The sequence below is a fragment of the Aulonocara stuartgranti genome, assembly GCF_965226115.1.
Source record: "Aulonocara stuartgranti genome assembly, chromosome: 6".
In the NCBI taxonomy this organism is placed as follows: Eukaryota; Metazoa; Chordata; class Actinopteri; order Cichliformes; family Cichlidae; genus Aulonocara; species Aulonocara stuartgranti.
Genome location: NC_138944.1, coordinates 21,243,095 through 21,271,083, shown reverse-complemented (window position 1 = coordinate 21,271,083; position 27,989 = coordinate 21,243,095). Strand labels below are relative to the sequence as shown.

At 39.8% G+C, this 27,989-nt stretch overlaps 2 protein-coding genes and 1 long non-coding RNA gene across 6 annotated transcripts in view; 1 reads left to right on the top strand and 2 right to left on the bottom strand.

Moving 5' to 3' along the window:
* Window positions 1-2,967: 2,967 nt before the first annotated feature.
* slc44a1a (solute carrier family 44 member 1a) lies at window positions 2,968-14,821 on the bottom strand. Its single transcript, XM_082536263.1, has 16 exons — window positions 14,567-14,821; window positions 14,225-14,311; window positions 13,325-13,467; window positions 11,238-11,374; window positions 11,021-11,117; window positions 10,646-10,815; window positions 8,997-9,086; window positions 8,748-8,890; window positions 6,780-6,966; window positions 5,406-5,574; window positions 5,148-5,304; window positions 4,953-5,036; window positions 4,727-4,864; window positions 4,314-4,550; window positions 3,546-3,620; window positions 2,968-3,413 (listed from the first exon to the last, which is right to left on the bottom strand). Exons 1-16 carry the CDS (start codon window positions 14,588-14,590, stop codon window positions 3,393-3,395), a joined length of 1,959 nt encoding a protein of 652 aa, XP_082392389.1. The 5' UTR covers window positions 14,591-14,821; the 3' UTR covers window positions 2,968-3,392.
* Window positions 14,822-15,258: 437 nt separating this feature from the next.
* The window catches only part of dlc1 (DLC1 Rho GTPase activating protein), a 94,647-nt gene continuing 81,916 nt past the window's right edge, over window positions 15,259-27,989 (top strand). Inside the window, exons 1-2 of one of the 4 annotated variants that reach the window (XM_082536260.1) lie at window positions 15,259-15,438; window positions 25,598-27,515. In XM_082536260.1, coding sequence (XP_082392386.1) covers window positions 25,662-27,515 — 1,854 coding nt within the window. In that variant the 5' untranslated portion in view covers window positions 15,259-15,438; window positions 25,598-25,661. Of the gene's footprint in view, window positions 15,439-24,157; window positions 24,668-25,597; window positions 27,516-27,989 lie in introns of those variants that run through there. The other 3 variants (XM_082536259.1, XM_082536258.1, XM_082536261.1) reach the window with 3 other exon arrangements.
* LOC309708323 lies at window positions 22,434-25,550 on the bottom strand. Its single transcript, XR_014277230.1, has 4 exons — window positions 25,499-25,550; window positions 23,357-23,426; window positions 23,155-23,265; window positions 22,434-22,941 (listed from the first exon to the last, which is right to left on the bottom strand). It is a non-coding gene; the product is annotated as an uncharacterized lncRNA (long non-coding RNA).

The following is a 27,989-nucleotide window of genomic DNA, read 5'->3' as shown; positions in this document are numbered from 1 at the left end:
GAATGGTTTAGGACCAAAATACATCAATGACCTCCTGACCCAGTATGAACCATCCAGATCCCTCAGGTCATCTGGATCCGGTCTTTTATCAGTTCCCAGAGTCAGAACCAGACACGGAGAAGCTGCATTCAGCTTTTATGCTCCTTATATCTGGAACAAACTCCCAGAAAGCCTCAGATCAGCTGAAACACTCAGTTTATTTAAATCCAGGTTGAGGACTCACCTGTTCTCAGCTGCATTTGAATAAAGCACCAAATCCACACTTTAAGCTTAAATTTCAAAACTTACATTTAACTACTGATTTTATCTACTGTTCTGATTTTATCTGTTTTGATTTTATATACTGTTGTTTGTTTGTTTGTTAATTAGTTAGTTAGTTTATTTGCTTGTTTTATTCAATTTTAAATCATGCTTTTTATTTGTTCTTGTTTCTAATGTCTCTGTAAAGCACTTTGAATCACCTTGTTGTTGAATTGTGCTATACAAATAAACTTGCCTTGCCTTGCCTTGCCCTTAATGATTATAAACCATTCACTTTAGGTTTTGAATCAAGATCAAGAGGCAAGTAATTATTTCTTGCATTCAATACTGCAGTCAATACTGGGAGCACTGCAGTTTCTTTACAGTAAGCACCTTTTTATTCATGGTGAGTATAAGTGAAAAACACAAAAAATAATGTGTGTAAATCATATCAGTCATCATATCATCGTATCAGTAAAACCTATCTTCTTAGATCAAGTGAAAAGCGACTGATTTGGATCAATGCACAGAATGACAATTTTTCGATAATTCCAAACCAGAAACACCAATAATAAGAAGAAAATCTATCCAGGCTTTTTTCTATCCTGCAACAAAAAGCTTCTGGGAATGGCTCTATACAGAAATCACTTCAGTGTGACTCACCACCATGCATCGAGCTGTTTTCCTCTGGATTCCTGCATTTTATAGAGGTGGACAGCAATGCGCAGAAAGAGCTTTCTCATCAATAACTTCTAACTGCTTAGTGGTTTGATTCTTGGCTGTTCAGCACTCAATTGGAGGACATGTAATCTATACATCAATAGGAGGAGGACTAATAAGCAGATTTATGGCAGGATAGTCTGCTTCCATGGTGATCACAAATATTTCTAATCAACAAAGTGTCATAATTTACCTGCAAAGTTAAAAATCTGGGATAAAAAAAAATCTAATTGGCTACTCATTTTAAACTACATTTTGATACATGAACATGTAGAAATACATAAATTATAATACAAAATACAATAAATAGTGACACATGATTAGTTACAGATTAGTAACAAATTAAATATGTTTAATTTAAAGTTACTAAATATTTTATCACGTTATGAGAAATCAAAATATTAATCTTTTTTTCTCTAAGTGGATCTGAGGACACCTAACACTGACCAATAAATCATTCAAGCAAACAAGGTCCCCTAACACAAGGCATCAACCAGTGATGAAAACGTGTCATATCTCTGTATGGTACGCAGTGTCGTCAAAAAAATGAGGAAACTGGACAAGTGGAGGCCAAAGAAGCAGCAGGCCTGAAAACAAATACCTAGAGCAGACGAACAGTGCCTGAAAGTCATGTCCTTAAGAAAGTGGGGGCTGACAGCAAAGACCTGACACAGGACCCGATGTATCAGGTCAGATGTATCTGACCCTTTAGTTGATCCATCTGCTTGGTTGGTCTCAGTGGAAGCATGGCTGTCAAGAAGCTGATCTTACGAAGTAAAACAAGGAGAAAAGACTCAGGTGTGCCAAATTACACAAGTCTTATGGAGTGATCAATCCAAACTTGATTTGATTGATGACTGGTTTGATTCCGTCTGTAGAGACAAAGTCAGGACAGAGGTGAAACAGTGAGTGTGTACTATCTGTAAAACCTGGTGGAGGCTCTGTCATGGTTTGGATTTCAGCCAGGGGTGTTGGGGATTTTGTCAAAATCCATTGAACTATTCCTGAAGACATGAGATGAAATTACAAGAAGCTTGCCTGAGAGTTAAAGGCTATGTTACAGAATAGTCATACAAATACTGATGTTCAATTTTTTTAGAACTGTACAAACCATTTTCCCCTCATATACTGTATTTCTGTGTATATTTGTATAATTGCTTCAATAAACTGCTGCACCTAATTTACACTTTCCTTGTAAAATATGAAAAAATAAGGGGTAGTTCAAGAATTTTGTCTCAGTAGTGTAATTTTCCTATATTAGGAGGGTTATGGTAGCATCTTACACTGTATTTACAACTGAGATGCAATCATTTTAAGAAATTTGCTGCCCTCTGGTGATGAAAGTTAGAAACTACAGCTGATTGTTTGGCCCTTTGTTAGCGGTTCGTTACTGTTTTATAGAATACTCTTTAATTGATGGAACTGCAAATGTTGACAACAGAAGGTAAATGAGTAAAACTATATAAATTGTGTTTTCTTTTAAAGCCCAAATATAAAATTAATACAAATAAGAAATCTTTTATTTAACACTTGAATGAACTTGTCACCTTTTTTTTGTCCGTCTGGAACATTCTTGTACATGAACAGCCAACACCAGGAGTGTTCAAGATTTGGGAAAATGAATGTGATAGTCTGACACGATTTTTAAACATGGATCGACGCTAACTATTCCATAGTACAGAATTTGGACTTACTGTGACAGCTCCCGATATCTATGAGCATTATTAAGTGCTATTTCCTAAATGTTTCCCATGATGCCATCTATTGATAACACTCATTTACAACCACAACAAATGAGCTCTCCTCTAAAGGACAAGTTTAAAATTGATCATCTTCATTTGTTACTTCTTTTCACTTGAACTGACTGATTAAGCTGACAATCACAAAGGTTGCCTGCAAGTGATTGTGGCTGATGAGCTGATCAACATTTGATTTAGTCCTGTGGTTGTGGGCAACAAAAAAAACAATAAATAAACAGATAAAATAGATAAATAAAACTCTGCTGTGTTATTTTGGTATAAAATTTAATAAGTCACAAACATCATGAACAGTTTATGCATTGTAACATAGTTAGCCACCAGTTTAAAAAGGTACACTCAAACATCCAAATGGTAGCTGTTTTTTATCAAACACGTTAAACCATCATATTACTTAAAATTCCACAAGGGAAACCCACATATGTGAGGGAAAAAAGCCATCCTATTATTAATAACAAAAACATAAACCCAAATAAACATGTTACATTAGAGGCAAACTTTACATTCTCATACAATCTTTTTGAAAAATAAACATTAAGAAACATCTTCTGCAAAACTATGTAAAACTTCTGTACAAAGTCAGTTGTTATCTATCTGGTGGATGTCCCTGCAGTGTGACGCTGGCAACCTCTGAGTTAAAAATTGGAGATGTGGTTTTAGATGTTTGACACAGTATCAAGCTGAAGTCCCACGTGCCTGCAAGAAAAGCAAACAAAAACACTCCACTTTTACATCATCTGGCATGCAAAACCCAAACCTACAGCAGTGGTTAGCTTATTTACTTATTGGATCTTTCGTTCCAGGATTGTAAACAAATTTTCAGCTCACCATGGGCTTCATCTCACGACCATCTCCATCATCTGGCTTTTTCCAACCCATTTTTTTACTGTTTTCAACAAATTCCTGAAAAGGGGAACAAAGAGTTATACAAAAATGATTTAACTCTTAGGTCAAAATAATCTTCTTGCAAGGTTAAAAAGCAAATGAGAAAACATTTGAGCAAACACTGCGACTCAAAGCCAAAAAGTTATAAATTTAAAAGAAAATGTCTAAGAAATCAATATTAGTAATTAGAAGTTTTTAATCTTATTCACATATTCAAGTAAAACAATATAGTAATTTTTACAAAACGCCATGTAGGGTTAGAGGGATTAAGTGGCAGGAGAAATGTCTTTCCATGGAGTCCAGGAGTAGAAGGCCAGTTTTGTTTGGGGGGTTGTTAAGTGTTTTGGGTAAACAGTATCTGAACTGCCAATATCAATCAAAGATACTTTTTTTCTTTTTTAGAAAAGTTATTTTGTGGATTGCATGTTCTCCCCATGCCTTGGTTCTCTCTGGACGCTCCGGCTTCCTCCCACAGTCCAAAGACAAACATGTTGGTTTAACTGGTGGGTCTAAATTGGTCGTAGGTGTGAATATAAGCATGATTGGCTACCTGTCTATTTTAGAGAGACAGAACAATTGCAAAGGTTTGCTATACACCTTAACCTCCTGCCTATTTTGACATGAGCACAGAATGTCTCCAGTCTTCTGTTACTTCATATTCTCAAATAAAATAAAAAAGGACCTCAGATAAAGGACAATCCCTCATCTCACCATTAACGCCTTGTCCATGTAGTACTCTCGCCCAGGGCTGCCATCATTATACTTTGTGTCCACAGCGAAGCACAGAAATAGGACATCGACCACATTTTCAAACACAGAAAGGAAGCAATGGGCCACCAGGAAGGCAAAGACACAGACGATGAGAAGAGGCAGCACCCACACCGTGTAGTCCCTCTGGTAGTTCAGAGCCAGAACGCCGGCAAAAGCTGTGCAGGAGACGATAAGAATCTGAGAATGAAGACACACAGCTGGTTAGAAAACACACCTCAACAAGTATTAAAGTGGACCAAAAATGTACGTCTAGGCAACGTGGGGGCAGAGCAAACAAGTTATGAAAACACAGACATGTTGACATGTGTTGATAACGTCAGCTTTCAAACTTAGTTATTTGATACATTTGGTACCTTTCCCAAGAAGAGGACAAAGTCGCCGACAGTGTTAATGGCGGCTACTCTGAGTGCGTTCTCCACCAGGATAAGGAAAGCTTCACGAGCTGAGGTGCAAAAACTTGTGCTGTTGATGGCTGTGGCTGTGTAAGCGTTCTGAAATCATTTGACATTGAAATGCAGACGGTAAATACTTGGGATAATCTACACACAACATACAGTTCATTAAAATGTGAGTTCTTACTTGATTCAAGTATGCTAAACACTTCTCAAGGCACCACAGACAGCAGACACAGGCTTTTACCATGCAACGGGCACAGGCATTTTCCTATTAAAAAACAGACAAAAACAAAATGCAATCCATGTACAAAGATGAAAAGTTTTAGAATATGTATTATAATATAATTTAAGAGCTTTAAACATGACTTTTAAAGCTCACCTTTCCTTTGAGCTGACTGTGGATGTATGTCAGGATTAGACGAGGGATCTTAACAAGTGTGATGATGAAGGAGCCTTTGGCCAAAGTACCCAGGTGGTAGCGGATAGTACGTGCCATAGAGGAAATGATAGGAGTTGCTGGCATCTGGGACTTGTTCCTTAAGTTAAACAAATACAGAAGAACCTTACAATCAGCTAATGCAGCATTAAGCATCTAGTGAGATTAAACCCAAAGTGCTGTCTGTTACTTCTTTTGTACCTTGTGAAATAGTAGGTGACCACAGCTCCAGCAATAGTCATCTGCTGGAAGGCAAGGATGAACTCACTGATCCAGATGAGACCCACGACGTGATACCACACCAGGAACTGGAGAGGCCCTTGCATTTCATACCCAACCAAACCTGTAGAGTTGTTTTTTACTGGTGTTCCTATGAGGGGAAAACAAAAACAAAAACCCAGCATGACTTTCAGTTGCTTTAATATGAATGTTGCAGTTTTTTCATTCATTTTGCTGCCAGCCAATCACTGGAGTTTAATAAGATGCAGGTTTGATTCAATGATATGCATATGAAATGCTAGTAACTACAACAGAAATGAAAGCCACACAGTGATGTCATGCATGTAACAGCCTACTTTACTGTAAAAGACACAAAGCCACTGAGCAGCTGCAATTAAAACCACAGGAATTAGATTTTAGCATTAAGAATTTCATTTTGATTAAAGAGCTTGAGACTATTGGTGGATTATCCCCAACGGAAACATAGGCAATGATTTTGGTAATTGCCAAATAAAACAAATAAACAATTCAAGACTTCACCATTTTACCGCACAGCTACGTTCTTACTTGCTTGTCAAGTGTCACATCATTCTTTCCCTAAATTCCTTACTTCCAGAGATCTATTTTCTAGATTTTTTTTCTAGAAGATTTAAGAGTCCTAAATTATAAACTGTTTCCCTCTGATTTATTAAAAACACATTCCACTTAAAAGTTACAAGCAGTATTTAAAATACTTTGTAACCACTTTTAAAACATCATTCATAGAGATGTGTCTCATTTCTGCTGGACAGCTATGAACCCATGTGTACCAACTAATGCTCCTTTATTAATGTACACTTACTGAGGATCATTCACAAAACTTTTGTACTCCTAGTTTGACATTACTAGGAGTACAAAAGACTTTCAGATAAAGCCACTGGATTATTTTATTACTCCTTCACAGTATGTTATTTGTCTTTTGTGTGTACTTTTAAATTGTGCAAACTGAAATCAACTGAATTGCTGCTCTTGTGCTGACCTTTCATTTAAATACTATTTAAAATCCGCTGTGAAAAAGAGAATGAGGAGAAGGAAGAAGTGGTTCTTTCTTTGTCCGTTCTCCCACATCACGAGACTTGCACAAGACTCCGAATGTGGGAGTGCAGTCATGCCACAAAACAAAGACAAAATGTCACAATGCGACAATTAATATTCCGCTTGCTTGAACTCATCTGACGCTAGAAAAAAAAAACTGGTGCATTGCAATGTCAATACACAAACTGAAGCAAACAGCAACTCAAAGAATTCTCAATAATGACAAACAGACACATAAAAAAGAAACTAAAACTGTGGTCTCCGATAGGCCTTTCTTCTAACCTGTTGTCCCGAGGAAGAGAAGCACACCAATCCAGTAGATCCAGAAGAGTATGAGGCAAAGGAAAGTCCAGAAAGGCTGCAGGACCAGCAGGGGAAGATGGATGAACACCTTACCCGCCACATGGAACAGGGAGATGGTGAGAGCCACACGCTTCCTCATGAAGAACATCACCAGCAGGAGAACAACCTGAAGCGTTTCACAAGTTCAGTGGAGGTGTTCAGTTTGATGGTAATTGTGATTTTTTTCTCTCTAATACCAGCAGAAACATGTTACAATGTTACATGTACAGTGGGGCAAAAAAGTATTTAGCCAGCCACCGATTGTGCAAGTTCCCCCACCTAAAATGATGACAGAGGTCAGTAATTTGCACCAGAGGTACACTTCAACTGTGAGAGACAGAATGTGAAAAAAAATCCATGAATCCACATGGTAGGATTTGTAAAGAATTTATTCGTAAATCAGGGTGGAAAATAAGTATTTGGTCAATAACAAAAATACAACTCAATACTTTGTAACATAACCTTTGTTGCCAATAACAGAGGTCAAACGTTTACTATAGGTCTTTACCAGGTTTGCACACACAGTAGCTGGTATTTTGGCCCATTCCTCCATGCACATCTTCTCGAGAGCAGTGATGTTTTGGGGCTGTTGCCGAGCAACACGGACTTTCAACTCCCGCCACAGATTTTCTATGGGGTTGAGGTCTGGAGACTGGCTAGGCCACTCCAGGACTTTCAAATGCTTCTTACGGAGCCACTCCTTTGTTGCCCGGGCGGTGTGTTTTGGATCATTGTCATGTTGGAAGACCCAGCCTCGTTTCATCTTCAAAGTTCTCACTGATGGAAGGAGGTTTTGGCTCAAAATCTCACGATACATGGCCCCATTCATTCTGTCCTTAACACGGATCAGTCGTCCTGTCCCCTTGGCAGAAAAACAGCCCCATAGCATGATGTTTCCACCCCCATGCTTCACAGTAGGTATGGTGTTCTTGGGATGCAACTCAGTATTCTTCTTCCTCCAAACACGACGAGTTGAGTTTATACCAAAAAGTTCTACTTTGGTTTCATCTGACCACATGACATTCTCCCAATCCTCTGCTGTATCATCCATGTGCTCTCTGGCAAACTTCAGACGGGCCTGGACATGCACTGGCTTCAGCAGCGGAACACGTCTGGCACTGCGGGATTTGATTCCCTGCCGTTGTAGTGTGTTACTGATGGTGACCTTTGTTACTTTGGTCCCAGCTCTCTGCACGTCATTCACCAGGTCCCCCCGTGTGGTTCTGGGATCTTTGCTCACCGTTCTCATGATCATTTTGACCCCACGGGATGAGATCTTGCGTGGAGCCCCAGATCGAGGGAGATTATCAGTGGTCTTGTATGTCTTCCATTTTCTGATGATTGCTCCCACAGTTGATTTTTTCACACCAAGCTGCTTGCCTATTGTAGATTCACTCTTCCCAGTCTGGTGCAGGTCTACAAGACTTTTCCTGGTGTCCTTCGAAAGCTCTTTGGTCTTGGCCATGGCGGAGTTTGGAGTCTGACTGTTTGAGGCTGTGGACAGGTGTCTTTTATACAGATGATGAGTTCAAACAGGTGCCATTCATACAGGTAACGAGTGGGGGACAGAAAAGCTTCTTACAGAAGACGTTACAGGTCTGTGAGAGCCAGAGATTTTCCTTGTTTGAGGTGACCAAATACTTATTTTCCACCCTAATTTACGAATAAATTCTTTACAAATCCTACCATGTGGATTCATGGATTTTTTTTTTCACATTCTGTCTCTCACAGTTGAAGTGTACCTCTGGTGCAAATTACTGACCTCTGTCATCATTTTAAGTGGGGAACTTGCACAATCGGTGGCTGACTAAATACTTTTTTGCCCCACTGTATATATTTCATTCTTCTGAATCACTGCATTTCTTAAACTGTAAATATATAGCAAAGCATCCACGTATGTGTACCTACCGTGAAAATAGTAGCACCAATGGCATAGAAAAGCAAAGCCTTAACATTATCCGATGCCACTTCTTTTCCAAACACTGATGTGGTGTTACTGTTGAGAGCCTTTCTGTGGTCTACGTAGAACCACCACAGAACGCCCGTCCCACCTGTAAAAGATCATACCCACGTAAATGTTGCTTCTTTTTTTTTTAAAGCAGATAAACTATAATGTTCTGTTGCTGTGACTCAGAGCGTCGGATTAAAAGATGTTACCTGTGGAGCCGATGATCACCAGAACTGTGAGAATCCACACCAGCAATTGGGAGATGTAACGAATGACGACCATCATGATCAAAGAGAGAACTGCATCAGAGAAATAACAGACGACATCACGTGAGTACAGAAAACAATGTTAACAAGAGAAATGCCTAAATATCTGCAGCCTAACTAACACGGAAATGCAGCATGTATAGTTTTATAATACAAAAAAACTTTTTTTTTAGTTGTTTGGGATATTGCTGGTCACGGTTCAGACACATGGCATATCAAAAACATTTTTCCCTCCATGTTATAAACCATAAACCAAGCATGAGAAAATTAGGTTGAACAAAAACAAACATTTTGTATTTTATCTCTTCTGAAAAAAGACACGACATAATTTTAAAAAAGCTATTTAACCTAACTAATGAAAACTTATAATTTTAAAACACAAACCAAACTGAAAGTTAAACTAAATGTAAAACAACATAAACATAGCTACTGGCTATAGAGGAATAAGGAGCACTGTGATAGACAGCAGAGGCATGGTTATCAGGAGCATCACAGGCCAAAGTGAATAGTTCTCCAGGGTTCTTAGAGGATATTCAAAGCTGTTCCTTTGAATGTTGGCTGCTTTTTGCTCCCTTTTCTTTCTATACTATTTTATATCTGTCAGACTTTGTTATATGTGGCATTTTTCTTTGATTCAACTAAAGAAACAGGAACAAATTGCGTATTTCTGCAACAAGCTGATCGGTGCACCTGTGGCTCATGGGACAGACAGGGTCATCCACAAGTCAGAAGGTCAGTGGTTTTAAAGCTACAGTTAGAAAATTGGTTTTGTATGTGTAGACACAACACTGGAAAGCCCTTGAGTTAGGTGCTGCTTTTGCACTGGAATGATTTGTAGGTCAGTTTTAAGCAGCTCACCAAAAAGAAAATATTACTGAAAATGGTCAGGTACAAGAGCTGGAGTGAAAATGTGGGAAAAAGCAGCCAATGTCCAAAGAAAAGCTTTGAAAAAAAAAAAAACCCCCAGAAAGCCTGGAGAACCACTGCTCAAGATCACTTAAAAAAATACAAGGAGGTCTGGAAGCAAAATATAAAGAAATTAGGCTTAAGACTCAAATGTTAATCACAGCCTTAGCAATGTGGCTACATCCACTCTACATACTATTGCAAATCACTGTTTTTCCTTCTGTATCTGTTGTTTTTTTTAAATCTGTAAGTTTCAAATATTTGTCCAACTGTTACAAAACTATTTGAAGGCTATTTGTCAGGAATCATTATTATTATTATTATTATTGTAGAGAAAGTCGCTCTGAATCTGAATCACATGAAAAAGTCTGTCCTGTAGCACTGAAAACCAAAACCCCAGAACGAGGCACATCAAATAACTGAGATGAAAGACGTCTGAAGCTGACATGAGATCAGCTCTGTCTCATGGGGATGAGTTAAAGCAGACCTTAAATTAAAGCTTGCGGGCAGAACTTGAGTGGATACGACGACTGTAACCGCTCAAACATTTCCTGTTTTTTCAGGACAAAAATAGCATCCCTTCCAATGGTTTCCTTCCTACTGAATCCTCGTGAGAAATTCGAGCTGTGCAAGAGGGGCAGCAGAAATCATAAAAGCAAATCTCATACTGCAAGCTGGAGTTATACCTAAAGCCAGAATGCAAAGTCCTATGATGATCTCTTTGCTGGCCATCACCCCAGAGATGACACGCTGCAACACAGTGTTGTCGCTGACAAATGTCATAAAAGCTTTGGCGAACTGAGTGTAGCAGCTGATATCCGTAGGAATACAACGCCGGAAAAGCAGGACAGATTTACTGCAAAGAGCAAAAAGACACAGAACACAGATTTTTATTCATTTCTAATGACTAGGTCTCCAAGAAATAAATGATAAATTGTGGAAAACCATTTTTCTGTTGGTCCTGGAATGTATTTAAGCTAATAAGAGTACAGGAGAATTAATGAATTAATTTAAAACTAATGAAAGAACTATATCTCTAGATAGATAGATAGATAGATAACCTTGGTGGAACAGGCAGCTTTGGACACTTGGTTGATTTTTCTGATGAATAGCTTGTGTATCTTGTAGGAGTAAGATCATAGGAGCAGAGATTCGAGCCTAACAGAAAGAAAAAAATATATCACATGTTCAACTTGGCAAAATGCTTCAACATACAATTATAAGGATGTTGGTGAGCAATCTTTTCTGTAAAATACTTGCACTTCTGAAATTTCTCACCATTATTCAACGCAAACTGCTTTAAATCAGAGTATGTCGTCAGCTCAGTAGATGGACACTTGGAAACACACAAAGCAATGGACTTGATCTTCCTGTTTATTAAGTCAATGTTGCAAGGATCGAGAAAGAAAACAAACCTAAAAAAGGAAGAACAATTTGATTTATTGCCCATCTGATACCAAATACTTCCTGCCCTTTACTTCAAAACGACAAAAAAATATCACCCTATCTGTTAAGATGAGGACAGAAATATTAGCCCCACTATGAAATTTTCCTTTTTAAAACATTTCCCATGAGCTGTTGAACGGAGCAAGGAATTTTTAAACTACTTTTTTGAACATCCTACTTTCATTTTAGATTTTTAAATGATTTTGCTTTACACATAGGAACACAATTATTTCACAAAAATGAAACTAACTAAATAAGAAAGTAACTAACTAAGAGTCAAAATGCTAATAGATGCTAATAGTCGGTTGTGTGTCCTTTCCTGCAGATCATAGTCATAGTTTTCGACACTCTCACACGTCTCCTGAGCAATCCCAGCCCATTCTTCTTTGGCAAATCTCTCAATCCCTCCAGATTTGATGGAGGTAGGACTTCAGTTCATTCCACTGATTTGGAATGGGATTAAAGTCAGAGCTTTGTACAGCTAGTCCATAACTTTCACTTTCGTCTGGAGGTAGTTCTTCATCAGGAGCAACGTACGTTTTGGGTTGTTGTTGTGCTGAAAGCATTCCACAGCATTTGGGTTTAATGCCTCTTTCTCCTTTCTCCAAACATAAGGAGAGTTTTTATAACCAAAGAGCTCTAGTTTCATCTCATCTGACCAAAGGACCCACTTCTAGTATGCTTAATCTTTCACTGGGTTGTCTTTAATGTGCTTCAATCTGGCTTAAAGGCGTCTCTTCTGCAGACATTTTTCTTGGTCTGCAGCCTTGCAGGCCAGAGTTCTGGAGATTGTCTTCTTTGAGGCTACGATTCCCAGCTTGGCCAAGTCATTCAGTGTCTTGGCAGTTGTTCTGGGGTCTTTAGACACAGCTCTCAATGGTTTTCTTTCCAGAGTCTTTGAAAGCTTTTGTTTTCTTACCTTTGCCAGGTTTCTTCAGTACTGTGTGGCTCTCTCTCAATTTCTTGATGATCCTTTTCACTCCAGTTCTTTACACTTGGAAAAACTGTGATAACTTTGTATATCCATCTCCTGCTCCTTTAGTATCAATTCTTCTTCTACAGTCTAAATTGATTTTATTTGTTTTTAGCATATTTTCTCAAGTGCCAGCTCAAATCCTTGGTTAGGTTGTGTACTGTTCATAAATCATGATTTTCTCTTAGAACTTGATTTTACAAATTTGCGCTTTATAAAGTTAAAGCACATCATTGCACAGCAATAGTTTGTGCTATACGTCAATAAATAGATGGAGGACTAAATATTGACTGTGGTCATTTTGGTTTTTTTCCTGGCACAACACTGTTATTTTGTGCAAATACAGATCATTAATGCATTCTAAATAAAACTAGTGTGTTTAGAAACGCTATGTTGAAAATCCCTTGGTCTGTTTAAAAAACAGCGACTTGGAAAATCTTGAGGCAGGCTAGTAATTTTGTCCTCATCTGTATATCATGTTTGGTTATTATTATGCCAGTTGGGAGTTCTCTGTCTGGTGAGAAAATGAAAGATGGTGACATTTGCTACTCTGTCAGACAGATCCTTCTTTGTAGCAGAAACGCCTTTTATTCAAAGCCTCCATGGGCAATCAGCCCATCAATAAAGCATGACCCATTGTTTCAGTAAAATGTGGCCCACAGGCTGCATGCTGATGGAAAACTACACCCCAAAACGCGAAATATAATCAAAGACTTCAAAGACAAATCGTGATTTTAAAAAAATCTCATTAACTAAGACTTTCTTTGGGCAAATTATACAGAAAGAAGGTATGCTAATAAACTACACTATTCATCAAGGAATGCAAAGAGCTTAAGAATTAGACTGTTGCAACAAAGGGTCTGCATAGCTGAAAATGATGAGTACAGTGTAAAAACACTCTAAACCTATGCCGCATGCAAAGTCATATGTAACCAATCAGACTCACTTGTTTTCCGTCATGTCCCGGCCACTAAGAGGAACTCCCTCAATTTTGGTGTTATTCTTACCACAGGTATTGCCATAGCTGTCATATCCGAAAACAAGTCTGGCGGCACCTCCGGTGGCAATAGGATAGCCACAAATACATGCCTGCAGGTGACACGGATCAAAGATGATATCATCATGAGATTAGTATAGAATTTATTAATGGTACGCCCACATTAAATAAAACTAATCTAATCTGTAATAAATGCTAATGATGGCAAAACTTTATGTTTTTTATTGAAGAATGCTGATTCAACTTTTTGAAAATGTTCTAAATTTACAACAGAGTTTTTTTTACATATTCAGATCTGACCAACATAGCCACAAAATTTATACGAGTGAGTGTTTATTAAATGTTAAAAATCCCTCTTACGGCACAGTTCAACAACACGACAAACCTCAGCCTCAAAAGCCATCATCGTATCACTGAATCTCAAGCTCGCAAAAACTGTTTTTGCCAAACTGGATATACAGCAGTGCTGTTACTGCAAAGGTTAGCAGCTATTTGATGAAAGGCAGCAACTTCACTGCTGTCTAACTCACTAACTGGCCAGCACAACAAAGAAGGGACATGAGTTAATGCAGAAGACCTGCAATGAACCCTGCACTCATTAAGTTTCTTACTGATGTTGCTTTTAGATGAGTTGCTGCTGACCTGTTAAGTATTGGAGAAGTACAATTACACAGCTACACAGCAGGCTCCGTAAAGGACCGCGAAGTGTGATCAACACCTCATAAAATAGTTTTAGATTAAAAAAAAACAAGGAGATATCACAACTTTCTCAAAGGTAGCATTGGCGTGTGGCTAAAATATCAGCAGAATCACCCACACGCCTATGCTCTCATTCACCTAAAGACTTACCATGCCAATGCAAAAGAGTGTAAATATGATGAGCCATGGGATATCCGTGCAGCTGTGCTCCTCCAGCGGTTTCCATTCACGTTTACTCTGCCAAGGCATAAATAACAGTTATCCTAAAACTCCGTTTCTGTGGAGAGCGCCCAGAAGTACCTGCCTCACTGCCCTCCCAAAAATCTGCAAACTAGCGACTTCGTTGGTACCAGACGAAGTAACAAAAACAAAGAGCTGCTTCTGCTGCTCAAAGAGTGACGTTAACGCTGCGCACGAGCTTTAAACGAGCTTTGCTGTTCGGCTTTTCAAACTAAAAGCGGCCATAGCGCCCTTAGGTTTAGCTTAACTTACCTCTGTGCTCCCGCAACACCCCATCGTCGAACTACGAGTACACAACTTCAACAGAAAAAACTTTGAAGTGCCTAAACTTTATTAAATTTCTTAACTCCTTCGGCTCATGTTCAGTTCTCTTTAAACACTAATTCACTCTAACCACCTCAATGAAGCAAATTCACGAATTTGTTTGCAGGATTTTCCTTCCTTTGGCTAACACCCACTTACGCCCTTCCACTTACAGGTAAACACGGAAGAAGACAACTTTTTGTATGCGACGTTTAGGGGCTACTGTAAATACTCCAAATACTGAGCTAGCAATGCAGCAACAATGAAAGGTGTCCTTGACGCTTTTGAGCTTTTGCACGACATTTTTGTAGACGAGTCACTACACTTGAACTTGTCCAAGCCTGAATTTTCAATTTCTATTCTTTTTTTTTGATCCGTTGACCAAACATTCACAGCCATGAAACATGAATCACCACCAAGCACACTCTTCTGAAAGACCACTGACTACTTATCCAGGAACACTTTAAGCTGGGGACCCCCGGACCTTATAAAATATTAGCCACAACACATTGATCTAGTAAAACTAACGAATGCTAAATAGGTATTTTATTAACAAAAAATCCTTTAAAATATCTATATTTGTCGCATTGTGCCTGAACGCAGCACATCGGCTTGCACGCCAGCGGCTTGTGTGGAATTTGGCGCCGTTTGCTGGAGTAAAGACGTAACTGCTGTTTGTGGTCGTGATTAATAGTGGATGAAAGTAGCTTAATAGCAGCAAATAACGCGTGCTTCCTAGTGGTACAAAATATATCTTTGAAATGAGTGCTGAGGCTTAATGAAGAATAAAATTAAGCTTACGCGGGTGTGTTTCCGGTCTGGTAAGTGTGCCACCTCTGTGGTTGGTATTTAGCCTCCAAAGGTAGTTAATGTTCAGGTGATAAAATTGAGTGATTTACTGATAAAGCTGTTCTTTGACTGTATAAAAATGAGTGAGCTTGTATAGCACTTGAAACGTTTACTTATCCCACTGCACGTCGTGTGCGCAGTTTCACTCTGACGGGGAAGGGAGGGAGTGTCTGTACAGCTGGCGAATGGACCTCACAATCTCGCTCGGCTCGGTAAATTCGCTCACTTTTGTGCTCTGAATCAAGTAGCATGTGTATGTAACATATTGAGGAAATGCAAAGGTCATCCCATTAAGACCATCAACTTGTATTTACCTGATTAATTACAGGCAAACACCTGCAGTCCTTCTGTTTGAGTACTCCAGCGCTTGAATTTTGGCCTCAGCTTAAATGTGAGGATAGGGTGTTTGTAGACCTTCTAGCTCATGACTACTCAGATTGAATCACTGTACACTGTACTGGGTTAGCCAAACTCTTACCCTAACCCTTGGACTAAATTAGCATCCCAGATGCACGCTAATTTAGTCCAAGTAAGGGCAAGGTGTAGTTCAGTAGAGTCTGAGGTGTTTTGTTTCACTACTTTTGTAGTCCTGAAAATCTGCCCCTTTGTGAGTCATATTTTTGTTTTCTTTGAACTTTTTTGCATATTGTAAGCTGATAACCAAACAGCTTACAATATGCCCAAGTTCACAATAACATAGTTTAATGTATTACCCAAAAGGTTTCCTGTCTTAATGTGAAGGTTTGAAGACACGACTTCCAAGTGGACTGAACGCACACAATATCATGATGAAGAAATGCTTTGCTTCTGATTTTGCAATAAACACACTAGGTGGGAGACTGTAAGGAAAAGTAACCGTGAGTAGGAGTAGTCTTTCTTAAATGACAAATTCAACATTCCTGCAAAGTAAAATTTCACACATAAAGATATTTTAGTAACTCTGAAGTCCATATGAACACAGGGGCAAATCTTCATTCTCAGTAAAAATCAGCATATAATAAAAGCAAGCTAATTCAGATCCTGCAGAACACCCGAATAGCAGTTTCAAGTGTATGTAAGAGCACCGGTGCAGATGCAGGGAGGTTTCGCTTGGAACTGAAACACAAATGAACACGGAGCGGAAACATAGCTGCTCAGAGGTCTCGCTCATCATATGATGAAACGACTCCTGGCCCCTCATTTTCTGACTCTTGGTCTGAAGTATTTCCTGCTGATGCTGCTGTGGCAACAGTGTCCAAGGACAACACGTTTTTTCTGGTTCTCAGCTGGATGAATTAATGCCAGTGCTGCATATGTTCAGCAGAATTCTGGGTGGGAGGGTGTAGTACCTCACTAACTTGGACTGCACGGGGTCTGGTCCAGCATGCAGAGTAATTCCTCATGAACAACAAGACTTCAGGATAAATATTCAGTTTCTCACTTCGCAGACACTGTCCAGTTTGGGATTGTGTAAGGAATCCTGCAAGGTTGGTGCATTTTATTAAGCGTTAATAAATTGCTTACATTTCAAAATGTCTTCCAAGACGAGTAAAGTAATTCTATCACTTGTCTGTATCTTGTTTAAATAAATATGATTCAAGAACAGACAGATTTACTTTTATTTTATAAATCTGGTAAACTTTAGCAAGTCCTCATGACCGTGTGTTTGCAGAACCGTATAAGCTTGTGTATATGTAAGAATTCATCTTTCTTTGTGCTACTTTAAGGCTACAGAGGTGTTACAATATGCTGAGGTGCAGACGCTTATACGCTTCTGAGGCATGTGTTTGAGCCAGAGTGTACCGATCAAATCCAGCTGTCATCACCACCTTACCAGGCTTTGATCCATAAAGTTGAGATCCAAAATTTTGGGGGCCAGTGACTTTTTTAAGGGGAGAGAAATTTACAAGACCTCTCTGCTGCCTCATAATACTAACACCAATTTGACAGGTAATCTGGCTGAAAGTTCCGACTTCAAAACAGAGCTGTGCAGCGCGGGGCCTGATCCATTCCTCTCTGACAGGGGGGAACCTAACTGTATTGCCTCACTGAAAGAACGTCTTGGGTTTGGATTCACTACCTGGCTGAAACCTTTCTGTGGGGATTTTGCATGTTTACCCCATGCTTGTATGGCTTCTCTCGTTAGTTGTTTTGGGATCCTTTTACAGTATTAATTGTCAATTCTAAATTGTACTTAGGTATGATTGTGAGCATGAACGGTTGTCGACCTGTCCAGGGTATACCCTGCTTTATGCCTTGTGTTAGGTGGAATGAATGGCGCCCTAGTGATGGACAAGTGCAAGAAAACCGATGAATAGATGCTATGCAGACCCACTAGCTGTGGTTCAGGAACCTCTGGGTAATTTTAGAACCACTGGAATAGTCTGCCTTTACTTAAAAAGTTGTATCCCAGAAAGTTGGTTCTTTTCATCTGGACATTGTTTTTTCAGTGGGAGAAACATTTTGTCAGTCATTCACTTCTACAGCCTCTTCTTCAGTCTTCTTTAGTGACTGGAGAGCTCACTTGGATGAGTGATGAAACGTTTCTCCCACTCAAAACGCAGAGCACAAGTGAACAGAATCAACTTTCTGTGATTTCTTTACCTGGGCCATCAAGCATCAAGATAAAAAGTTGTATTTTATTTTTTGTCCTTCCTTAGATGAAAAAGTTACTGCCTAAACAGGATGTTTGAAATTCACATTCCTAACTGTAAACAACATCAGCTTTAGTAGAGAAAGGCTGTTTTTCAGAAGGAGTGTCAAGTAACTCTCATACGGTCACAATCAGAAGTAACAGTTTCATAAAGGTCTCTGTGGAGATTACAATTCCTTCTTTAAGTCCTTTATTTGGATAGTTTAGGACTTCCCCTCATAAAATAAAAAAAACTGAAATGGCTTTCTTGGCTGCTGTTTTTGTTTACAGTATGCCTGCTTCTCCAGAATGAGGTCACCAATAAAAGTTTGCTGTTTTTTTAGGAGGGGACTTTCTGGGAAATGGAAGATGCCAGTTTGTGATGCTGTCACTATCTTGTTTTGAATAAGTTGTTTGCATTTGTAGTCATTTGTAGTCAGGGAGCAGCTGAAAGTGGCTTTATATAAAGACTGCGAGTTGTGAAAGTAAAGAAAAAAAGAAATTCAGCATTCGCTGTGGTTACATATACTCTGAAGCTAGATAGAGCATTTATTGTTTCTGCCAATGTAAGGTTTATAGAATAATTGTAAACAATTATAATTAGGAACTTAAATATAACTGTAGCTTTTTAAGAATACAATCACCCATAGCAAACATAGCAATACATGCAAGACTCAAATCCCCCTTCCAGGTAGTCCTATTTGGCCAGATGTGCCATAACTCCAGCATTTATATATTATTATATATTTAATATTTTGAAAATATGTGTTGTTTAAAAGAATTGGGGCTAAATAAATATTCCACTATGGTACGGTAGCACACATTGCAGGTTCCTGCTTTTGAATGATGCAGTGAATGACAGTCAGAGTCAAATTTATTTATTTATGTATTTACACAGGAGTGTGTGTCTGCTCTCCATCAGCCTGGTTTTGCACAGTGAGACAAAGCCAACACACCATAACCAGCATGACTGAAATAGTGACTGAATGAGTGACTGAGTGAGTGACTGAGTGAGTGACTGTGCAATTCACTTCAATTCAGCTCAGAAAAATTCTGATAAATTCAATTGAATTTTATTCATATAGCAGCAAATCACAACAACAGTCATCAAGATGCTTTATATCATAAGGTAAAGGTCCTACAATACCATCCATCCATCCATCCATCCATTTTCTTCTGGTTATCCAGTGCCAGGTTTGGGGCAGCAGCCTAAGCAGAGAAGCGCAGACCTCCCTTTCCCAAGCCACCTCCTTCAGACTTTCCGGGGAACACCAAGGTGTTCCCAGGCCAGCTGAGAGATATAATCTCTCCAGAGTGTCTTGGGCCTGCCCCGGGGCCTCCTCCCAGCGGGACATACCCTCACACACCTCACCCAGGAGACGCCCAGGAGGCATCCTGGTAAGATGACTGAACCATCTCAACTGGTTCCTTTCTATGTGGAGGAGCAGCGGCTCTTCTCCGAGCCCCTCCTAGATGGCTGAACTCTTCACCCTGTCTCTAAGGGAGAGGCTAGCCACCCTTCGGCGAAAGCTCATTTCCACTGCTTGTATCCGTGATCTCGTTCTTTTGGTCACTAACCAAAGATCGTGACCATAGGTGAGGGTAGGAAAGTAGACTAAACAGTAAATTGAGAGCTACGCTTTTACGCTCAGCTTTCTCTTCACCACCCCTACAACAATACAGAGAACACTTCAATAATCAGACCTCCTATGAGCAAGCACTTGGTGACAGTGGGAAGGGAAAAACTCCCTTTTAACAGGAAGAAACATCCAGGAAGACCAGATTCAGGAAGGGGCAGCCATCTGCTGGGACCTCTTTAAGGTGGGGGGGTGCCTTCTTAATGAGACTTCTGAAATGGCAATACAATGCTGGCTGTCCAAGCTCTTTAACCATGCAAGAGACCAAAAAAAGAAAGGCCGGATGGTCCACTGTGAACACTGGTGGGACTTTTATGAGTGTGTGAGGATTTTGTTTCCACTGTTGTCATACAAATGTAAAGCCCATCATTTGATTTGAAAAACAAATGTAGTCTATTACAGTTGCATACATCCACACCGTATATAACTGCCATCATGCACAGTTATAATGTCCTTCAGTTGCATCATTTACACACACAGACACAGAGCCCCTTCCCTAGGAAGATTAGATTATTTTAGCCTATTATGGTCTGTATTCTTAATAACTTGTACTTCCTGTTCCCACGGTTGGAGTCACACTATGACCTGTGATCAGTGGGCCTCTGGGTTTCTCCCACAACATTGTCTTTGAGGTTAGACCCACATAAACAAAGCAAGTCAAAATCAAAAAATGAACAAAAGCAGTTTTTAAAATCAAAACATCAAGGCAAACCTCTTAAGTTGCATCATATTCATTGAGATATTTCATTCAAGAATACTGTGACTGCTCAAGTTCCCACCCAGCCCTCAAACACGGTTATTTAGACTAGCATGACTGTAGACAAAAAGAGTTGTTAACCACAGGGCATAGCAAGTGACAGGAAAGATTTGCAAAGAGCTCGGTGTGGTTTGCAGATGTTATATTTAGATCATCTGATGAGAAACTTTGTTTTGTTGTATTTTTAGTGTTAATAAACCTAAGATCAATTTTCACAACTTCTCATAACTACCAGGCAAGTACAGTGTTTTTTTTTTTTTAAAGTTATTTAAAGAAACCCTAAAAAAGAGCAACAAGATCTACTCAAAGCCGTCTTTGTATATGAAAGCACTGAAAATGACTCAGTTATGGGCGGGACAGTATTTTTCTTCTCTGCAAACGTCACCTAGATTTTCCTACATGGGCAAACACTGTTCTTCAATGCACATGATTTAGACTGACTTATTTTTCCAATAATAAACTATATCAGTGAGGAATGTGGGGTTGTTTCCTCTGGGCCCTCGTTGCTCCACTTAAGAATCTGACGGGTTGAACAGTGGGGGATTATAGGGTGAATCATGAATGGTCCTTTCTTATCCATGTATGTGACTGATCCAGACTTGTGACCCGCACTATTGCATGCCTATAAAAATGGTCATGCTCATCCTTTCTTGTGTGGGACTTTGAGTTTGACTTGCAACAGTGACTCCTAAGGCAAATACATGTTCCCATAAAAAACACGACTTATGGCATGACTTAATGGATGGCAGATCTGTTGGTAAAGCCAGACTGAAATATTGCAGAATCCTTTGGATAAATCCGCTGTGCCCATATAAATGAAGAAAGTCCAATTAAAAAACCCTGAAATATCTCATATCCTTTTTGTGCTTCCTGCTAAAGATCAGTTAAAAACAAATGATCTGTCCTGGTATTGTCATAGATTTGTGTCATAATCTTGTCTCTATTTATGTAGTTGAATGCTAAACTGGCTTTGTGATTTATGACCAAATATCTACACAATGATACAAAAAAGAATCATCCAATTTCAGAGTGCTTGGAGGGAGAGGGAGACCTAAAAAGAAACAAAAATGTCTGCAGCAGATGAACAGCATCTAAAAGTCACTGGAAAAACTCCAGCAAAGACCAGACATGGGACATGAGAGATACATCTGGCCCTTCAGCTGATTCATCTACTGTTTGCCAAAACTTCATCAGAAATGGTCTCAGTGGAAGGTTGGATGTCAGGAAGCCATTCTTAAGGAAGACAAACAGGGAGAAAAGACTGGGGTATTCTAAATCACATAAGAACTGGATTGAAAATCAGTGGGTCTTATTGAGTGATTAATCAATTTTTGTTTTTTCAAATTCTCGTCAATATATATGTAGCTGGTCAGGGGAGACTGTCAGGAGAGACTGTCAGCTGTGGGTGCCTGGGTGTAAAACAGTGGAGGCTCTGTCATGTACTGGGGCTGTATTTCAGCAAATGAAGCTACAGTTCTTGATGGAATTGTGAATACAGTAAAGCATTGTCAGATTTTGATCCACCTGCAATATTATCTAGAAAGCTTCTGATTGGCAATGGCTTCATTTGTTCAGCACAATAATGATCCCAAACACACTGCCAATGCAGTAAAAGCATATCTGGATAGAAGGACATTATCAGGCCTGACTAGAGCCCAGAATTTATTGAAGAAGTACGGGATCATCTTGATAGGGAAGAGAACAAACAGCAGCCAAAAGCCAAAGAAGAGCTTTGAAGGTCTTTCACAGAAGCCTGTAGAATTACTCCTGAAGACTTCTCAAAGAAATTAGAAGAAAGCCTGCCTAAAACAACTGTGTTGAAGAATAAAGGTCGTCATACCAAATATTGGCTTTCAAGCGTGTTAGAAATGTAGAAATGTTTTTATATACTGTATTTTCATGTATGTTTTGCAAAGTACATCATTTAAATCTGCCTACTTGTATTTTGTGTTCAGTGTTAAATATTAATTGGTGGCATGCTGGCAAGCTTTGTCTTCATGAATGGAGAACATTCCTAACAGTTTCCTAGCTGAAGGTCAGCATACATATTGTTACGTCATGGTTGGTATGTTCACATTCTTGTATTTAGTCCCTCCCTGAACTTCCACAGTAGTTGTAGATCTGTACTCACATCAAAGCTACATTTTGCTTTAACCTCCCACATTTAGTGCTTCGCTGCTCTTCCAGTTCACACACAACTGCACACACAGAAACATTGCTGATGGGCATCTTCTCTTGCACATGTTGTTGCCTAAATATGTGTTTTCACAGTATCACTGGTGTATCAGATTGTGACGTACACCAGTTGCCCTGAGGACAAGCAAGATGGTGTGATTGGCAGGGGAAGGCATAGCCTTTTAAATTATAGAGCAGCATTGGACGTCCGCAGGAGATAATGAGTGGATAGCCTGAGTCATGCTCTGTGTCGGGCTCCGCACTTCAAACACCAACTGTATCCACATGGAAGCTTCTGTAACCGAAAAAAAATCTGCATTTCATTACATGGCACTTGGTGTAAGAGTGCAGAGTGCATCATGTGACATGCAACAGCAGAGTCTTGTTGTACTTGGATGGCTTGCCCTTGAGTTCGACCATCTGTGTCCCCGGAGAGGCAACATTTATGGTAGTGCACAGTTTCCCAGTGCAGCCCCTAAGAAAAGACTCATCCAAAGCTTCAACTCACATCTGGATGACCCAGAGGTTAGAGGCTGGGGTTAGAGAGATAGTTGGAGGGGGCTTCATTCCAGTTTTCTCTTGTGCTTGGACTGTCCCTGTTGGTATGCAGCTGATCCAACTGAAACAAAAAAAAAAAAACCCAACACAAAAAACACTCATTATAAATCTGATCATAGCTGAACTTTTAGTGAAATTAGGAGATTACTTACGTTTTGAGGTTTTCAACTGGTCCGGGCTTTCCAAATGAAATATTCAGCTTGTGCTATGATCCTAATTTCACTATGGGTTTAAAAACAAATTATGTCAGTTGGTCTTTGTGATATGAAGAGCAGTCATTGCCAGCTTTGCCCTTTCTTTCTGCAAATTGCTTCACAGAGAAATTACTATATTAGGAAATGAATTGCTGGTATTTTGGTCCTAAATATTTTTTTTTCTTCCCACTTAATCTCCTTGAAAAGAAAATTGTCAGGTTCGTAGCACTTTTAAAGCCGTCTCCATTATTATAAAGTATGTTTTAATGCTGAAATATGATTTACCATTTTAGTGTATTTTTAAATACCTCTCCCCAACCAGATTAACTATAAAGATATCTTGCCTTGTATTTTTTTCACGAGTGCCAGTATTTTTATCTAAGAATACTTGTAGTTACAAGATGACAAATTTGCTGCAGATATGACTGCCAAAACATTAGAGCAATCTCAGTTGGCTCGCAGCCCGAAGTCTTACGAAGCAGCCTGTCTGTTACTAATCAAAGCCAACTCCTCCTTCCCAGCTCGGTGAAATAGGGAGCTAAAGAAGAATGAAGAAAATGTCTCCTGAAAAGAGAAGCAATATTTCTGAAATAGCGAGTAGTGAGTGTACAGTAGAGGAGGGTGGAGTGTATGGTGTGCTTCGAGAGCTGTGAGACGGGGGATGGGGCTCCTGAGATGTGACTCAGACTCACTGTCAAAACCAGCGGGGAGGGGACCTGATGAGAAAAAAGGATAGAGCGGAGGAGAGAAGGGAGGGCCGGGAGAAAAGAAAACCCAGCCCCTCTTACACCACCCCGACTCTTGAGCGTTCAGCGTCAGCAAAAACCATAATGTGATCAAGATGGAAGTTGTCCATGGACTTTTCACTGCTTCCCGGCTTTCTGCCTTCCTCTGGGGGCTTCACTGCCTGTCCAACAGTTTTACTGCGAAGATACTGACTCGAGTCTAGAAAAAGGCTCGTATAGCTTAAAGTAAGGACTTCTTGCTTGGAAAGAGTGAAGTAAAATTTCCCAAACGTGGACAGATTTCTTTTGATGGATGAATGAAAAGTCAGCTTGAGTAACATCTCTTGGCAAACTGCATTTCAGGAACTAATTGATCTGCAATCTTTGGTTTGGATTATATATTCCACTTCTGGATTTCCACAAAAGCTTTCAGATTATGTTGCTAAACAATGTGTCATCACTGGAGTATTTATGAGAAGTAAACATCAGTGTTCCTCCACTGTAGAATGTGGAGTTCGGCTGTCAGCTGTTCGTTGGAGTGCAAGTAAGAGGAGCGACTGCTTTTTGGATCTTTCCCTTATTTTACATATAACCAAATCTGGTACATGTTTGTGCCAAAGGGTGCAAATGGCAGTTAGAACCACCATCCTTATGACTTAAAATGAATATTTGGGAAAAGAAACTCTTCAAGCAGGTCTTCCATTTTTAAAATACTTTCAATACACTTAAAAAAAATCAGATTCTTTGTCACAGACTACTTAAGGTGGCTATGCTATGTTGTTTTGAATTGTGTTATTTACATAGTACAGAATGGTTCTCTTTAATCAAAATATTTTATTTGTCTGTCTCGACACATAGCAGATTTACGGAGTAGTGTAAATCTTCCATGATTTACACTATGTTTCTTCACATCTATAAATTGAAATCAACCACAAAAGGAAGAAAAAACACAGAGCAGTGTAATGCAGTATATCTTACTTTGAATTCTGTGATAAGACTTGCATTTGGTTCTGTGATAGTGTTGGATTCTGTTCCAGTTTTACTTCAATCTACTTCAGTCTCTTATTTTTGTAGGTGAATGGGTGCAGAAAGACTGTTAACTAACACCCAGCACTTTTTCAGACTCTTTTTTTTTTCACTGTTAAAATGGTGCAAATCTGACAAACTGCTTTGTTTACAGTTTCCTGTTTGTGATAAGATAAACAATCGGAGGGATGTCTACATTAATCTCAACGATTTAAACTTTCTCCGTCTTAAAAAATTAAACAATTGTTAGAGATCAGAGTAGTTTACTTGTAGTTGCCAAGCTGAAATATGGAAAAACTTCAAAAGAAATCGGTTTCCTGGGTTAAATTAATACACTTGGATTGCTTACTTGAAAGTTGAAGCATTATTTGTACGTTCAGCTCCTGCAAAGTGAAAACTTTGCAACACTGGCTATTTCTTATCTCCTTTTCTCCTCTTGTTGCACCAGATCTGGCCCTTCTATTTAACCTGGCATCAAAAGCAGCTTTATGGGATAGCATTGGCTGCCCATCATGCCAGTTGCCATACGTAAAAGAAGCTGGGAGGAGCATGTGACTCACCCGTCAGGATTACAGTACAGCTATGATGATCTGGATCTCGTCTGCTGTCATGGGGTCGAAGGCGATGGGCTATGGATGGCTTCTGCGGGTTCGAAACAAGGTAGACGGGCAAGGTGTTCCTCTATGCCAGAGGGATGCCACCAGCTGCCTATAGATGACCCTGCTCAGACTTGTGAAGGGGGAGCTTCTGTGATGAATGATGATACTGAACCGGAACACTTAAAACTAATGGAAAACAATGGAAAGGATTTACAGGAGTCAGTGGATCGGTCTTATGAGTTGGTGGGTGCTGGCATACTCCCAAAGACTGACTCTGACTCAGAGGATCTCCAAACCGCAAGCCCTGGGAATTTTGGAGAGTTTTGTAATTCAAACAGTGGTATGTCTAGTGCAAATATTTCTTGTGCAACTGATAGCAGTGATAAAACTATCGATAATAAAAGTGATTTGGGCACAGAAAGTTGCCAGAATCACAGCATGTGCGATGACAGGGTCTTTAAAAGTACACATATCTCTCACCAACAATATGTCTCTATCTCTTCCAACAATGTGCCTCCATTGTCTGAATGTGCTGGTGAGCAACCTGGCAAAGTTCCAAACCATCAGGATACAAAGGGGAGCCATAGAGAGGGTTACAGCAGACCTCCTGAAATCACTGGGGCCACAGTAAACTGTTGCTCTGCTGGCGAACAGGAACCTCAAACCGATCTCCCAGATGTTGAGGAAAGCAAGACTGTCATCTCTGACCAGCCTGGTATGAATGCTCTGCTAAGCTCAGCAAATATGGAGGGTGGTGAAGCACTGGCGCTAATCAACAAAACTGTGGAATCATTAGTAGCAGATGGAGAATGTGACAAAGGAATATCTGAGAGCCGGAGTGCATGTTCTGCTGACAAGCAAGATGGATTGAGTGACCTAGGAACTCTAAATGAAAATACAGGACTGAGCTGTCTCTCAAGAGTCACTATAGGAGAAGAGCGGGACCATGAAGACTGTGCTGGACCGTTGGATAAGGATCATGGTTGGGAAATATCCAACCAGACATTGTTGGAGCAGCACAATGTTGAAATGTTAGCGGAGAGCAGGCCCCAGAGAGTGAAAAGTGCACAAGCAGAAAGCAGCGAGAAAAAAGGACACGTCAGACCTATTGAATCATCTGATGCTAGTGTCATAAATCAGTGCTGCTCTTTAATGGCAGACAGCAACGTGTCATCTAAACAAATGAATTCTGGACATGCAGGAGATGCCATTGGGACAAACACGACACAGTGTGCAGATAAGGATGTGAAAGGTTCTGTAAGTCAGTCACTGGGAAATACTGACCAAAGTTTAGTGCCTGTTAGTGAGGATCTCGCCATTCCTCATCAGACAGAATATAGTTGTTCAAAACTGGACACTATACCAGAGATCAGCCCTGTGGAGGCAAAAGACAGCTCTCTACTTCATGCTCAAAAGAATAATGATGTTAACAGTACCCCAAATCCAGCTGCTGAGCGCTGCTGTTTGGATGATAAACACGAGGTTGTTGAACAACACACGCAAAACCTGCCACCATGCTCTACAGAGGTCAACGAGGGACTCCATGGTAACCGAGCCTCAGGTCCTCACTTCAGTGAGTCACCTGCCTCTGAGGTGGCAGATGGTCACAGAGAACACCACCAGCCAGGAGCCACAATGGAGGCGTCAAGGGAAGACATACGTTCAGTTATATACAACGATACACAAGACGGCAGTTCGGCTTTAGATGGAACATATGAGCATGCAGATCAGAAGGAAGACAACGTGTTCAAAGTGCGGCTGAGAAAGGTAAGAATAAATATGATACAGAAGTGTAATGGATGTACAATTACTACATGTACTACATGTATACTAGTTTAGATCAGTTTTGCAAGTTCTGTCTTTGTAATTCTGTGACCTGAATGCTTCTAATGAACAGACACTTACTGGGCACACATAATTTTGGTCCCACACTCTGGCAAGTGTCTCGGAAAACACTGACTTCACTCTCACATGCTTACAGATCTGTGAGGGGGCTGTGTGGAAGGGGGGGGGGGGGGGGGTCTGTGAAATGTTGTACTTTTTCTCAACCGCTCATTGCAAAACAAGGTCCTATAAGGGCATGGAGACCATGAACGCAGAGGGGTTGGAAGCTCAAAGTAATCTCTAGGGTGAAATGCTTAAACTGTTTTCTCTAGCAAATACTGTATCTTGTGCTGTTTTCACACTGTTAGCAGCATGCTTATGTGGTGCAAAAATATACCAAAAATCTTAGAAGCAGTT

Excerpts from the sequence above, each read along its gene's own strand:
- slc44a1a (XM_082536263.1), bottom strand. The coding sequence starts at position 14,590 with ATGGGGTGTTGCGGGAGCACAGAG. Across the intron at positions 5,037-5,147 it reads ACAGTCAGCTCAAAGGAAAG|GAAAATGCCTGTGCCCGTTG; the intron begins GTGAGCTTTAAA and ends GTTTTTTAATAG. Across the intron at positions 3,414-3,545 it reads GTCGTGAGATGAAGCCCATG|GCACGTGGGACTTCAGCTTG; the intron begins GTGAGCTGAAAA and ends CTTTTCTTGCAG.